Source organism: Mastigoproctus giganteus, chromosome 1, assembly GCF_048544385.1.
Source record: "Mastigoproctus giganteus isolate SK-2022 chromosome 1, ASM4854438v1, whole genome shotgun sequence".
Taxonomy (NCBI): Eukaryota; Metazoa; Arthropoda; class Arachnida; order Uropygi; family Thelyphonidae; genus Mastigoproctus; species Mastigoproctus giganteus.
In genome coordinates, this window is record NC_143575.1 from 63,022,685 (window position 1) to 63,038,396 (window position 15,712).

At 39.3% G+C, this 15,712-nt stretch overlaps 1 protein-coding gene across 4 annotated transcripts in view; it reads right to left on the minus strand.

The window, feature by feature from the left end:
* LOC150090856 (uncharacterized) overlaps positions 1 to 15,712 on the minus strand; it is a 187,472-nt gene that overhangs the window by 63,031 nt on the left and 108,729 nt on the right. For all 4 annotated transcript variants that reach the window (XM_090373141.1, XM_090373134.1, XM_090373128.1 and 1 more), the window contains one exon: positions 5,946 to 6,083. In XM_090373141.1, coding sequence (XP_090229267.1) covers positions 5,946 to 6,083 — 138 coding nt within the window. The remainder of the gene's footprint in view (positions 1 to 5,945; positions 6,084 to 15,712) is intronic.

Genomic DNA, 15,712 nt, shown 5'->3' on the forward strand with positions numbered 1-15,712 from the left:
TATATTAAAGGAGGCGGCAAAGGAAGTATGCAAACCCCTAGCCATAATTATAAGAGCATCGTTGGACTGAGGGGAGGTTCCCACGGACTGGAGATGTTCAAATGTATCCCCAATTCACAAAGGGGGATCGAAGGGTGACATGAGTAATTACAGACCAGTTAGTTTAACTTCTGTTCCGGGGAAAATAATGGAGTCACTGGTTAAAGATGCATTGCGGAATCATCTAGACAAGACTGCAGCAATAATTCAGACACAGCATGGGTTTGTTAAGGGAAAGTCTTGTCTGACAAATTTGATGGGATATTATGATGTGGTTACAAAGGAACTGGATGCAAAAAATAATTTTGATATCATATATTTGGATTTCAGGTAAGCTTTTGACACTGTTGCGCATGGAAGACTATTGTACAAATTGGAGCAGAATGGTATTAAGGGTAAGTTGCTACAATGGATAAAAGGATGGTTAAGTGGGAGAAGACAGAGGGTGGTAATCAATGGGTGCTGCTCTTCTTGGACTAATGTTATTAGTGGGGTCCCACAGGGTTAGGGTCCAGGTATCAATATCATTGATAAATATCATTCTCATCAATTTCATTCATAAATATACAAAACAACCCACAGGGTTGTTTTGTATATTTATGAATGAAATTGATGAAGTTATACCAGGCTTAATGCCGAATTTGCAGGTGATACAAAGGTTGGCAGGGTTGTTAATGACAGTGTGCTACTGCAACAGGATCTAGATAATTTGGGCAGATGGGCTAAGAAGTGGCAACTGAAGTTTAACCTTGACAAATGCAAAGTACTGCATATGGGTAGAAGTAACCCCAGAGAAACGTACCAACTGTGTGGTTCTTCACTTAAGGTGGTAGAAAATAAAAAAGACCTGGGAGTAATTGTGCAGGCAGATATGAAGTTTTCTGAGCAATGCAGACAGGCTGCCAGGGCTGGTCATGGGGTTTTGTCAATGATATATAGGAATTTTGCTAGCAGGAAGAAGGAGGTGATTGTCCCTCTGTATAAGGCAATGGTCAAGTCACGCCTTGAGTACTGCGTACAGGTCTGGAGGCCTCATTTTAGGAAGGATGTAGATTTACTTGAGCGTGTACAGAGAAGGGCAACAAGATTGGTGAGGGGAATGAAGGGATCCTCTTATCAAGAGAGGCTTAAGTTCTGCAAATTGCAGTGGGTGGAGACTAGTCACCTGCGCGGTGATCCGATTGAGGTGTATAAGGCCTTGAATGGGTTCAGCACGCTGAATTCTGATGGGATCCTTCCACTTGTTCAGATTACAAACCTAAGGGGCCATAAATTAAAATTAAGAAAGGACAGATGTAGAATAGATGTGCGGAAATTTGTCTTTAGCCAGCGGGTTGCTAATTGCTGGAACAAACTTCTATCTGTCGTTGTGGAAGTTTATAGGTTGAATAAATTTAAGGAGGAACTGGACAGACATTTGGAGGGAATGGTGTGATTTGATTTTTTTTTTTTTTTTTTGGCTGATGCTGCATAAGCTCATACACTTGCTTTTTGCATCACATGCCACTACTACTACTACTTTAATTATTATGCAGTGACAAATAAATTGAATTAATACAATAAATAATACCGGGTAAGTCGAATAAACCAATCGAGTGGCCAGCGGAGGGGATTTTACTAAAAATATGCAGTTCTTTTAAATATATGAGCACACACTAAAAAAAAAAAATTATTGAACAGTAGAAATATATATATATTTTATGAAAACCCCAAACACGAGAGGTATTAGAACCTGTAGTACTTAGTACCCTGTTTCGGTTGGAGATTGAGAAAACGAGAGAAGATATTTGCTAACATTAGACTTGAACTTCTAGAAACTGTAATTTTCAGGAAATACGTATGAAGGAAGGTTGTTCCAGAAAGCGGCAGTTGAATGAATAAAGGAGAAAGATGAAAAATTGGTTCTGTGAGTGTGAAGTTGGACAGTAAATGGATGTTAGCTGGTGGCTGCACGTGTTCGGACTGTTTTGAAAGAGAGAGCGGGAATTACAGAAGCCAATTCAGGAGAACAGTGCCCATGGAAGTATCTGTAAAAGAGGCATGCAGCAGAAACAGTGCGTCTATGAGACAGCGAGTGGAGAGACTCTGTTAGAGATGAATCATTAATTAACCTAACTGACCTCTTCTGAATGGAATCAAGAAGCCTGAGAGAGGTTTTGGGGGAACCACCCCAGATGTGGGAACAATATTCCATGGCAGGGGGGATTTGCGATTTATACAAAGTGAGCAGCTGTTTGGAAGAAAACTAACGCCGAGAGCGAAAGAGAAAACCAAGATTTTTAGATGCAGAAGAAGCAATATTTGTAATGTGCTTGTGCCAAGAGAGATTAGAAGTCAGGGTAATCCCCAAAAGAGAAATATAATTTTTCCTAGAAATCGGAGTGTTACCAAAGATAAGGATTGGTTGCAGAAGAATCCTTTTTGCGAGATATAAGACAAGACTGAGTTTTAGAAGGATTGAAATCAACTAATTTGTCTTCGTCCCACTGGAGAATTACCTGGAGATCGGAATTTAAGGAATTGATAGCAGAGTTTCGAGAAATTGAAGTTTATTGAGCAGGGCAAGGTTTCTCAAAATAGAAAGTGGAATGCAACGTGCTATCATCAGGAAAACTATGGATATGATTTCCGATCAATGGAAGAAGGTCATTAATATACAAGAGGAAAAGAGTGGGTGAAAGAACTGAACCTTGTGGGACACCAGCATTAGTGGCGAAGTTAGAAGACAAAGACCTATCTACCATCACCCTCAGTGAGCGATCAGAGAGAAAACTGGATAACCAATTACAAAAAACAGTTGGCAAACCATAAGGTGGAAGCTTGTTTAGAAGACCTTTGTGCCAAACACGATCGAAAGCCTTTGAGATGTCAAGAGCAACTGCTTGTGTTTCACCGAATTTTTTCATTGAATTTGTCCATAAATGGGCAACATAAGCCAGAATATCACCAGTGGATCGACACTGACGGAATCCATACTGGCGATCGTTGATCAGACGGTAGAAGGTTTCTAGGTAGTTTTAAGAGTTGGCGGATCATTGATTTCTCTATTACTTTAGAAAGAGTAGAAGGAATTGCAATGGGACGATATTTGGATCGGAGAGATTTGTTACCCTTTTTTAGGAACTGGCTGGATATGAGTAAATTTCCAAGCAGAAGAAAAAACACTTTTGGAATAGGAAAGTTAAAAAAAAATGCGACAAAGGATAGGAGTAAGTTCAGGAGCACAGGTTTTGAGAACAAGTGGAGAAATACCATCAGGACCTGGAGCTTTCTTAGCATCAAGATTCATCAAAATCCTTCTGATATCCTTCTGATGGAAGACCACAGGAGGCATTGAATGGAGCGTGTTAGGAATGGTGGGAGGTGTTTTACCAAGATCATTAATACATGAGCTCGAATAAAAATGGGATGCTAGCAGGTCAGCTTTATCCTTGGCTGAAGTGACAACAGAACCATCTGGTTTGGACAGAGGTGGGAGCAGAGATGGGCAAAAGTTGCGGCCAATAGCTTTTGCAAGAGACCAGAATGCTCGGCTACCATTAGGGCAAGAAGCAAGTTTTCTACTCTTAACCTGTTCAAACTCTAGTTTGGACTGATTAATAACTGCTTTACAATTGTTGTGAGCTTTGGCGTAGGCAGAAAATGAAACTGAAGAATTGGAAACAAGCCAATTACGATATGCAACATTCTTCTCTTGAACAGCCTTGGCACATTTATTGGAAAACCAAGGTTTAGATAAAGGACAAGATTTTAAAGTGGAGTGTGGGATAAAGGATTCCATTCGTACAAGAATCATTTCACTGATGCGATCTGAGCAAACTTTGACATCAGACGTTTTGAAACAGTATTCCGACAAAGGAAAAGAAGAAAAGAAGTCTCGCAGGTCATCCCATTTTGCATTCTTGTAATGCCAAACAACGCGAGGTTGGGAATAGCCATGAGATAAAGGCTCCATTGAAGAAGAGACAATCACCAAGTTGTGATCTGAGGTGCCTAAAGGACCACTCACTTCGACCGTGTACTTAGAAGGGTTGTTTGTGAGAAAAAGATCAAGCGTGTTAGCTGTATGGTTAGGATTGTCCGGTATTCTGGTAAGTAAACGAACAATCTGTGCAAGGTCATTAGTAATTGCAAAAGCCTCAGCATCTCGACCAGCTGAGTCGGTGTGACTAGAAAACTGAAGCCAGCTGGAGTTGTGAACATTTAAAATCACCAAGGAAAATTACCTCACTGTTAGGAAAGTCGGACTGGAGAAAGTCAAGTTGCAAAGAGAGGAAGTCAAAGAGCTTCATGTGATTAGTGGAGTTGGGAGAACGGTAGAGACAACAGATGAATTTGACACAATGAGGTAGAGAGATTTTAAGCCAGAGAAGATAGAAAATAGGAGATTCCAAATTACCAAGTCTCTGACAGGGAATATCAGAACGGACATATGCACAAGTACCACCTTTGAGTCGAAAGGAATCATACAGCATATGATTCCTTTCGACTCAAAGCCGAAAGGAATAAAGGACAAGAAATCATACGAAAGGAATCATACATTTGGGCAACTGAGATGAGAAGTAGTTGAATCAACCGATAACTGAGATTCTGTCAGAAAAAGTACATGGGGTTTGGCAGACTGCAAATGAAATGGACATCGTTGAGATTAGAATTGAGACCATGTATATTTGAAATGAACTAGGAAGTGTTTCTTAAATAATCTTTCTTAAATATTTCTAATTGCTCCATACTTTCTATTGCTGAAACTAGCTCCTTTCCATCCTATTAGTCACATGGATTCTGACTTCTCAGAAGGATGTACATACAAAATGTATCCATAATATAATTAAAGGAAAGATGCATGTCAGAAATATGTGGAACTTATAAACTGTGTTATTTTTTAAAAAATGGAGGACTTTAGTTGTGTTTTTGTAGCCATCAGGATTTCAAATGCCTAGTAAATGCAGTTTAGTGCTCACAGCAGAACAACCCTTTGCTTTTATGACGAGTTGCCTTGGTATTGAACTGCCTTGTTCTGACAGTTTAAATCGGCTTATCACAGAAATACAAGAGAGGACAGCAGACTTCTTCTATGTTTTATAATTCTGAAAAGGCCTAAATGACATCAGCTATTTTATAATTTCGATATTTTTAATTTTTGACCTGTGTAATATTTGGCATAAATTATTTGTACTATTTTTTTATATGATGTGACAAAATTGAGATTAACTCCCGTTTGGTTTCAATCTTTCTTGATAAATAGTACAATCGCTCGGGTTCTCTTTAAATTTCTCTACTTTCTATTTGCATATTGTGTATCTGGGTAATTCTTTATAGCGCCTTTGTCCTAGGTTTAAAGCACCAGAAATTAACTTGGTAAAACTTTAGTATCGGATACTCCCTGGCCGTGGCTAACGACCGTTTTTGCTTGAATCCCTCCCGAAATCATTTAAAAAAACTAAAATTTTTTCACTAAACGAAAATGAAAGTTGATTAAAAACATGATCCCGCTTATAAGTGTTTTTTTTTTTTTTTTTTTTTTTTCCCTTCTAATTACAACAATTTTTCTCTGTTCACGTCCTTCACGCAACCTTCTGTGCCTCACGTAGCGTAACACGAGGGGTACCGGATACTAAATATCAGCCTTTAACTCCAATAGGATTTTAAAGTTTATTTCTGATGCTTTTAAACTTACAGCCTCCACAAAAGTTAAGTCTCATGGAAGCTGCAAATTTGGGATAAAGCTGCTAAGCTAGAGAACTTGCCTGCAATTAGTAACCAGAAAAGTATCTCTGCTTTCCCATTTTATGTTACGAAGTTGTTAGCCATTACGCTGTGATAATAAACAAGAAACTCGTTATTTATAATTGATGTTATGATTATTCAGTTATGAATAAAAAAAAAGTAAATTAATCTTCTCATACCTGGTTGTACAGATGGCACCCACTGAGTCAAGGATCTTTCGGGCGAGCTAGTCGTTTCACTTGGGTATATTTCGGTGACCCGGACACCTCCGTTTCCAGTTACCGACACCGGGGTGAATGGTACTTCTTCACTTTGACCTAAGAGGGGACCATGTACGGAATAATAATTAGATAAGTTGACTCCTGTTGAAAGTGCTCGCTTTCACTTCTGCAGCGAATAATTTCGGTTTTCTCCCCTTTTTGTATTTCTTACCAGTTTTGACTTAAAAACGAACTATTGAAATTGTAATCCTATACAAAAGTCTTCTATTATTACAAAAGAAGACAATCCAGACTATTTAAATATAATACTGTATATTGTCTAAAAATTTAATAATCAATGATGTCGTGTTTTGTAAGGTGTATGAAGAAAATACTATATCACTAAAACAAATTGCAGAAAACTATGCTTTGTTTATTAATTTTAATAGTAATTATATATAAAAAGTTATTATATATAAATATAGCTAATATATGAAGACGTTATGTAAATGTAGTGTATAAAATTATCTGCAGTTTTCCTTATTGGGAAAATGATATAGCTTGTTACTCATTTTCTGTTTGGCGGTGGTACCTTTTTCACTTTCCTGGTTCGAGAGTTCATAGCATTATTTTAGTTCCAATTAAAATATTTAAAAAGAAAAGTTGATAGATATTTTAGCTGATTATTGACTGAAACTTTGACTTAGTTCAAGTCTCTAATGGGTTTTAATGGTGTGCTTGAAGCAAGAATATTTGTTTGCTTTGTAAAAATGAAGTAAAATTTCGTATTCCCCTGTACAATTATGTTAAATGCGCTAGAAATCTTTTTCAGCTTGCATTTTAAAGTTGTCAAAATCCGCTGAGTACAATATTAGAATGCTGGGGTTTTTTGGTTTTTTTTAACGTGGTATATATTGTCTATCAGAGCCCTCATAAGTAGCACACAGTTGTCATAATCACCGTCCTCCCCACACTGGGTGGAAAAGACTTCAGTTCGAATACCGTTGATGACACGAGGAATTTTTATGGGCCTTTATAACCCCGTGGCTGAGTTAGTTGGTCTCAGGCGAGGATAGCATGGTTTTTTGTCCAGCAAACAGCAAACCAACAAATTCGCCTGATGCAGCTAAATTCCGACAACCTAACCGTGTCTTTGAGTGTTCAGAAACTGGTAATGGTTGAGTATGCTGCTTATTTGTCTTACACGTGTGTGCAGTCCCGTGAGTTATACATACTTTGGATACTGAGGGCAGCTACACTGTAATTGTATATACCACAAAAAATTATAAATAATATATCATTGCAATAAGAACTTCCATTCAGCGAATCACTCTTCAGACTTCTCTTTTTTGAAGGCTATTTTAACCCGTTTTGTTATAAAGAATATTGCTTTTAAAAACAAAATAGTACTTATAAATGCTGGTCCAGTGTATTGTAATGAAACCATTAAATATAGAATTAACAGATTTATTCACGTTTCGCCAAGAAATGAATAAAACTAATGATCACGTGTTGTGCATTTTTTCCCGGCTTCTGTCTCAAGCGATAGTTGCCATGGTTTTCCTCCTTAGTTACGTCTCATTGGTCTTAACTGAGTAACACTTATTCCAAAAAAAAAAAAAAAGTTCCAAATTCGATTTTACAAAACAAAATTTGTAGCTGTAATGTAGAAATCAAACGTCTTTTTAGACAGGTTAGCATCAAAAGAGATAAGATGTGCACCCGACACGTCGCATTCCGAAATTATCAGTCTAGCGGAAACACTTCCTGCGGAGCGCACGGATTGGTTTAGTTAGAATTAAATAGCCACTAGAAGAATCCCAAAGAAACTGTATACTTCGCCTTAAAACCTTTTTAAAAAAGGTTTTAAATCAATCATAGGGAAATTTGAGTTGCATTACAAAGATTTACAATATAACTAAATTAAATCATCTCAAAGCAGACTAAGACCTCCAACAAGGAATGTCGACACCGAAAATATTGTCCCTCAAGAGGTGTCATAAAGTAATTCATTTGTGGCAAAAAAGTTGCTAATAACTGAACTATTAAATTCAAGCATTGTGCATAAATGTATTTTTATTTTTTTTTAAATAAATGTTTTCTTTCATCGATTAACAATAATCATTAATATCTTTAATTTGTTAATAAAATATTTTTGAAAATTTCACTGCTTCGAAAGATATTTTAAAATGTGTTCTGATAAATGTTAGAAGTTCTATTTTATAGTTATAGCAGTTTAGTATTTATTTAAAAAAAAAAACCATATGCAATGCAGCACCATAACACAACGGTACCCGGTTCGGTGACCTTATTAAATAATATCTTAAATAATCCAATCACGCAGTCTGCAGTAGCTTTTAGGCGAATGATGTGGAGCGATACAATGACATTGCAGAAGTAAACGATGAACAGTTTGTCCACGTGAACCATGTTAAGGAGGTGGGAGAAACGTTCTCTTCCCACGAACAATTATCTGATGAGCTCATCTGTTTCGTGGCTAATGGATTAATTATATCAGAAAAGCTGCTCTTCCAGTAGCGAACTCCAGAGTAGAATGGCGCCTTCTGAGTAGAAAACAGATGAATGAAGCAGTGGAAACAAAAATAGATCACCAATAGTGCTTTTTTAATTGAACAACAGTCCCTATTTTCCCTAGTATTTCTTACAGTTTTGCCTTAAACCGAGAGGGTTTTTTGCCTTGCATATGATTTTTTTTAGATAAATACTAAACTTATAAAATGGAATTCGAACATTTACCAGAACATCTTCAAATATCTTTCGAAGCATTGAAATTTTCAAAAATATTTTATTACCAAATTAAAGATATAAATACTTATTGTTAAACCGAAATAATTCAACTGGATGTGGTTTTCCAGAACAACCACTTGACAACCAATTAGACAAGGAATTATTCAAAATATTACCTACACCATTTTTATTTCGATATTATTTTAATAACCTTTGACTGTTTTGTCCTGCACGAAAAATTATTTTTGTCAGGTGGCGACGCACAGTGGTCAGTAAATTACAATAAATGGAAAATCCACAATTAGTTCATTGTCGTTTGATACTGATATGTCGCTGAAACCAAAAATAAGAGTTCATTAATCACTTTCAAACTTTTCGAAGATTAATCTTAGGAAAAGATTAACCTTGAGTAAGTTTTTTGGTAATTAGGAGAATTAATAAATTCATTTTATTGTCAATATTGATTAACGACTTGATTACAGGTGCTTGGCTTGATTTCTTTGCGAAAGGTTTTAAATACTGATTAGAAACTGATTTTCTGTCCGAACAGTTGTCTAAAAAGCTGAGGCGATTTAGATAGAAAATTAATGTTAAGATGTCGGCATGTGCAGGCAGTTATATTTCTTTTGACAATAAATGCCGTGTCTTGCGTACCTTAATTTTGGGACAACCCTCGTAGCTCTGGTATGCTTTGATGCATTTGCTCTAAACTGACTTGGGTTCACGTATCAGTTCCTATCATCAGCCTTCATGGTGGACGTAGTGGATACGACAACTGTTCGTTCACAGCATGCGGGAAAGACCGGGGATAAATTCTCTTCGGGACGGCAGGAACTTTAATAGAGGTTTTCCTCATTGCCAACAAATTAGGCGGTCTCGGGTTGTATCAGTTTTTTCTCGGGAAAACCGAATTTTTAGCCTGCAAAACGCGCTATTTACAAGCATGAATATCAAAATTAGAGGAGAAACCTATGTTGGTTTGTGTCTTTGATGTGAACGGCTTATTCATTCGGAAATTATCTCAAAAGGTAATTCTGTCCGATTGTGGGCATTTAGGGAGATTTAAGAAGCATACACTCATGGGACACACATTATGATTACCTACCCACTAGCGTAATGGGCGTCATTTCCCCGTGATAACCGCGTGCACCCGGTGTGGCATCGACTCCACGTGACCACGGAATGTGTCCTCAGGTATCCTAGACCAGCTGGATAGAAGGGTGTCCTGGAGTTAGGCAACGGAACGAGGCACTGGCAAGGACTGGCGAATGCTACGTTCATCACATCCCACAAAAGGTTCGATGGAGCGATGTCGGAAGAATTTTACGACCAGGGGAGTGCATGGACATGAACCTTGAACCATTTCTATACAGTGCGGGACTTGTGACACGGGGCGTTATCTCGTTGAAAGTCCAGTGCCATCTGGGTACACGGTCACGATGTAAGGCAGATCTTGGTCCGAAACAACGCTAAGGTAGGATCTGGAGGTGAGGATTTGTTCGATGGGGATGAAGACACTCGGTGTTATCCATGAAAACATCCCCCAAACCTTGATACCTTCACTGCCATTCTGTTTTCGTCCAATGCAGGCTGGTTGCAGTTGTCCGCCTGCTCTCCGTCGAACACGCACCCGTCCATCGTGATTCTGTAGCTAGAACCTCGATTCATCAGAGCAGTGACTCTTTTGTAGTCGTCCATTGTCCAGGAACGTTGCTCCTGTGCCCACTGCAGGCAGAGATATCGATGACGGTCAGTCAACATGGCCACATAAACAGGTCGCCTACTCTGTAGACCTATCTTCAGAGGCGTCCGCTGGATGGTGTGCTTGGAAACATTTCTCTGTGCATCCTGCTTGTAGTCTGCTGTTAATAGGGGGGGGGGGGGGTTGTGAACCGACTATTATCTCCGACAATAGACGGTTCATGATGACAACCGCCATTCGCGTCGACTATCAACAAATAGTGCTCTGCTCATCCCGGCAGGTTGGGTAGTTGTATGTCCATCTTCGGACCATTCCCGCCACACCTTCATTTTGGCGGCCCTCGAGCAGCCGACAAGGCCTGCGTTTGCTGACATGCTGGCCCTCGCCTTCCAAGCGCCGCAAATCATTCCCCATTCGAACTCTGTCAGGTCTTCCCTTTCCCCATTGCACGGATTGCGTGCGTTGACTGACAGGTACTATCCGTGTCTTCACTATGAGTGCTGCGTTGTTCTGTGACGTCACTCCTAGATGTTGTAAGATGCCTCCACTCGTGGAGACAAGGGTGGTCATAATGTTTTGTCCCATGGGTGTATTAATGTATACTAATAAAGAATGTTTATTATAAGAATAGTGTCGTTACTTTTATGGTCGCATATTATAATCTAATAGCGCTTTTCAACCGACTTGTGCGACGAGAATGGCCTCTAGCGATCGATATTCTACCGCAGTATTTGTCAACGTGCCTCTTCGAAAATTATTTCAAAATATTTACGAAGCATTGAAGGTGCTTTTAGTCGTGTCTCGAGTGTCACATGATATTTCATATGAACAGAGCTAAAAACAACTCGAGTAACAAATATTGCCATTAATACTTGCGCTTGGATGCGCATTCCTGCCAGATGAAAAACGTGGCCTTAAATTAAAAGACAAGTTGTTACATTGGGGTTATGAACTATATTTCAAATTTATTGTCTTTTTATTGCCACCACTAATAATCAGTCTGTATGAGCATAGGTCGGAAGTATCGTGCGCCGTAAAAAAATTGCCCGTTACAGTAGGCTTTCCAAATAACGGCACCTTCGGGGATTCAAAGTGCCGCTATTTCGACTTTCCCGTTATCTAGAAAGTTTTATTTTGAACGTATTTAATGTAGAAGTAATGAGGCCAAATAAGAAATAGAGAGATTAAGAATGCAATTTTATTAACTGCACAACTGTTGTATTCTGCCATTAATACACTTCTGCTTATACCCGTTCTATTTTCTTTATTATAGCAAGTTTAGTCTGCGCGTGTAGCACAATGATATCGCCACCTTTTTCTCCCCACACCGGGTGGAAAAGGCCCGGGTTCGAATCCTGTCGATTACGCGAGGGGGTTTTCTCACTCCGTGGCTGAGTTAGTGGGTCTCGGGCGTAGATAGCAAGGCTCCCAGAAACGAGTTTTTCGTCCAGCAAAACAGGCAAATCGAGCAGAGAACACACGCAATTTACAGACACAATACAAATGTGTATATGAATTAACTTGGCGGGTGACTACAATGTAATAGTTTGGATTATATCAAGTTTGTCATTAAGTTTTCATGCTGTTCTTCTCTGTATGAGGTTTATTAACTTTAGGAGCCATAGTGAGGGGTTTTTAATTTAAAATAAATGCAAAACAGCGGTATAATCCGTGACATCGGTACAGAATTCACTTTAAAAATGGCGAACGTAAACAAATACAGTAATCACATGACTTCACCGTTTTCTTCTTTTCGGCACTACAAGACGTCTTCGCTGTATCTATACATCCGATCTCAATGCGCTGTTATTTCGACAGTCTTCTGTACTTGTTATTCAGGCCCGAAATAGTATAAACGTTTTTTTTTTTTTTTTGCTTATACTGTACTGGACTTAATGATGCGATCGTGGAAGATATTTAACTACGTACAAATTGTTGTTTGTCCCTTTACACTTGATTGTGGCGTGCTTGTAATGGCGAAGCGAAAATATTATGAAACCATAACCTAATGATTTGGAAAACATTAATGAAAAACAAATGTTTATTTATTTTAGAGGCGTTCATAGTTCTTGATCATTGGAAATTCTTCCATGGCGTATTTGTTTGTATAAGTTATGTTCTCTTCTGATCCCGTGTGTTAGTTTTTCGACCCGAGTTCGATACGTTCGAAGCGTAACATTCTGTAAATTGCATGTATCGTGTGGTCTGTTTGCTGGCCAAAAAACCGAGTTTCCGGGAGCGAAAAAAATCGTGCTACGCTCACCTGAGACCGAATAACTCAGCCACGTCGTGTAAAAGGCCCATAAAAATTCCTCGTGTCATTGACGAGAGTCAAACTCCGGTCCTTTCCACATGGTGTGGGGAGGACGGCGATTCCACCAAGTGCTACCCACGAGGGCAAGTACGTTCTGGTGTTAACATTAAAATTATCGCATTTACTAAGCAATTTAAATCCTGCAGTCCATAATCGAGGATTTTAAAGTTGCACCCGTGTATAGCTTCTTGGATTTGCATAGATGCGTAAACAAAAATTCTTAGATAATTTTTTTCATTCATAAATGTTTAAACATCGGTTTTAAATCAATTTGCAACAATTGCGGTTATCACAGTGGTTATAATCGCTGTACTTCTACGCCTCACGGAAAACAACTGGGTTCGATTGGTGTCTAGATGGGAGAAACGTATATGGGTTTTGTAACCATGGCCGAGTTAGTCGGTCTGGAAAGAAGGTGACGTGATTCTTCTCTGGAAAACATTTAAAATACGCAATTTCCAGACATACTGATGCTCCTGGGCTGAATTGCCCTGGCATGAAAACTGCCAGCCAGCTAACCCAAAATTATGTGTAAGCCATTGTAGATTGTGATTGTCAGTGATGAGGAAATAATGAAAATTAGCGAAAAAATGGCTGCTTAAAGTACAGGTATTCGGGCATGTCTACTTTATGAATATAAACTGGGTGAACGCTACACAAGCAGCCTTTTAGCTATGCTCGGCATTCCGAGGAGATACATTAAGTGAATGCGCAGCCAAAAAATGGTTCAAAAAATTTAAATCGAGCAATGAGTCATTTGATAACGCCCCCTGTGAGGGATGACCGACCGCAATCGATGACTACGAAACGAATGCTGCTTTTCAGTGGGATTCGAGCCAAACATGCCGATTGTTGTTTGCAAGAAAAATTCAGTGTGAGCGACGAAACCATTCGTTGCATAAACTCCGAAAGGCCTATAAAAAGGATTCAGTACGGTTGCCCACTCACGCACAAAGCCATTGCTGACAATAAGTTCCAGAGAATATCAATCTGTTTTCACGTCAACAACCGTGCTACAAAAAATGTGGGCAGCGCCAACCAATGACATCACTGCTTATCATCTTGTTAATCCGTGTTGCACACATCAAGGCTCAGTTCACCAACAGAAGATTCTGATGTGTGCCTAGTGGGATTCAGCGGATATCGTCCATTACAAGCTTCATCTTTCTGCCGAAACGATCTCAGGTGACACAGAGTTTTTGTTCATGTTTTTTAGATAGATTGAGTGGTCACTTTATTAGGCATACCTACCTAAAAGGTCCTCTAGCTCTCAGAACAGCCTCAATTCGTTGTGCCATGGACTCAACTATGTGTCGAAAGATGGTAGTAGGGATGCTGATCCATGTTGGCTCAAATTCTTCCCACAGCGGTTGCAAATTAGATAGTTACGGATATCTACAGCTCATTCCACCTACCACAACTAGTGAATTGGATTGAGGGATCGTTTGACTGGGGGGGGGGGGGGGGCTACTACCACGGCAGGCTGAATTCGTTGTAATTTTCCTGAAACCAGTCCAGTACAGTTCATTTCCTTGTAACATGGCGCGTTATCCTGTTGGAAGACTCATTCGCAAATGAATATACTTCAGCCATTAAGGAATGCGGCTGGTCGGAAACAGTTTCTTGATAACCTGTAGCATCCGAATGTTACTCTCTTGGTATCACGGAGACCCAATGTTGCATCCCGAAACACTTTTTACACCATTACACCGCGACCACCAGCCTGCATTTGACACCTGGCAGGATTCCCTCGTACTAGCAGAGTGTATGTAATCACCGTCTTCCGCCATACCTGGTGAAAAAGGTCCGGGTTCGAATCCGTCAGCGACGGGATTCGAACCCCAGAAGTTTTATGGGCCTTTTTCACAGGGTAGCTGAGTTAGTCTCTCATGATCTTTTATCCCGGAAATTCGAGTTTTTTCGTTAAGAAAATAAGCCAATCGACCACAGAACACATGCAGTTCACATGCATGATTATACCGCACAATATGGCTGGTGTTTCTAAAACACAACAATCTGACAAGATGGGTACATGGAGTCATGCCGGTTTCGCTATATTCTGGTCATTCCATCAACGTTAAATAGCAGGAACCAGTAGTTGCAAAAACTGTGAACCTCAACCGTGACAGAATCTGATGAGTTCTCTTCAGAAATGTCTCTTTGGTTACCACTGTTGTCTTGGGATGTTGTTTGACTGACTCTATAATTTCGGTTACCCTACAACGTCTTGAGTCTCCACTGGCCTCTCGCATCATTGAGTTGTTTGCGAACATAGCATTGCCGTTGACTGTATGTTATTTGGTCATTGGACCTGAGACCCAGCGGTACGTGAATATCCACTCACGGTTACAGTTTTTGAGATGTTTTTACCGACGAGTCTGTCGTTGGATACTATGCCAGTTTCGAAGTCTCTTAAATATATCGCGTTCTCCATTCTGAATTGCACACATACACCATCCTTACGTATCTTCTCCTACCTGCTCTATATTGCATGGTGCGATCACGTGATGTTTACTGCGGTCGTTCCTTTTAAAGCGACCATATACTTATGGTTTTCTGCAGTGGCGCGTTATAGCGTCATGGGGCCCAAGACAAAATGGAATTTGGGCCCCCCATCTAAAGAAAAAACTAATAAAGAACATTTTCAATTTCATTTTATTGTGACAACAAAACAGACAAATTATATGACATAAGAACTTAATATAAAATTTCATCAAAACCGTTAAAACTATTTTTGAAAAAAAAAAAAAAAAAGCATAATTTTAAAATTAATCTTCAAGTAAAGGTCATAGACTTTGGCAGGTAAAAAGTTCATTTTCCGATAAAAATCACTAAAAAATATTAGTTATGAAACAGTGATTCTGGGCCCCCCCCCCCCCCCTCTGATCGGGGTTCTAGGCAGATGTCTTTTTTTCCTATAGGATAACGCGCCACTGGTTTGCCGAAAGGCCTACCCTCCAAGAGCCAATGCATGGCCAATAA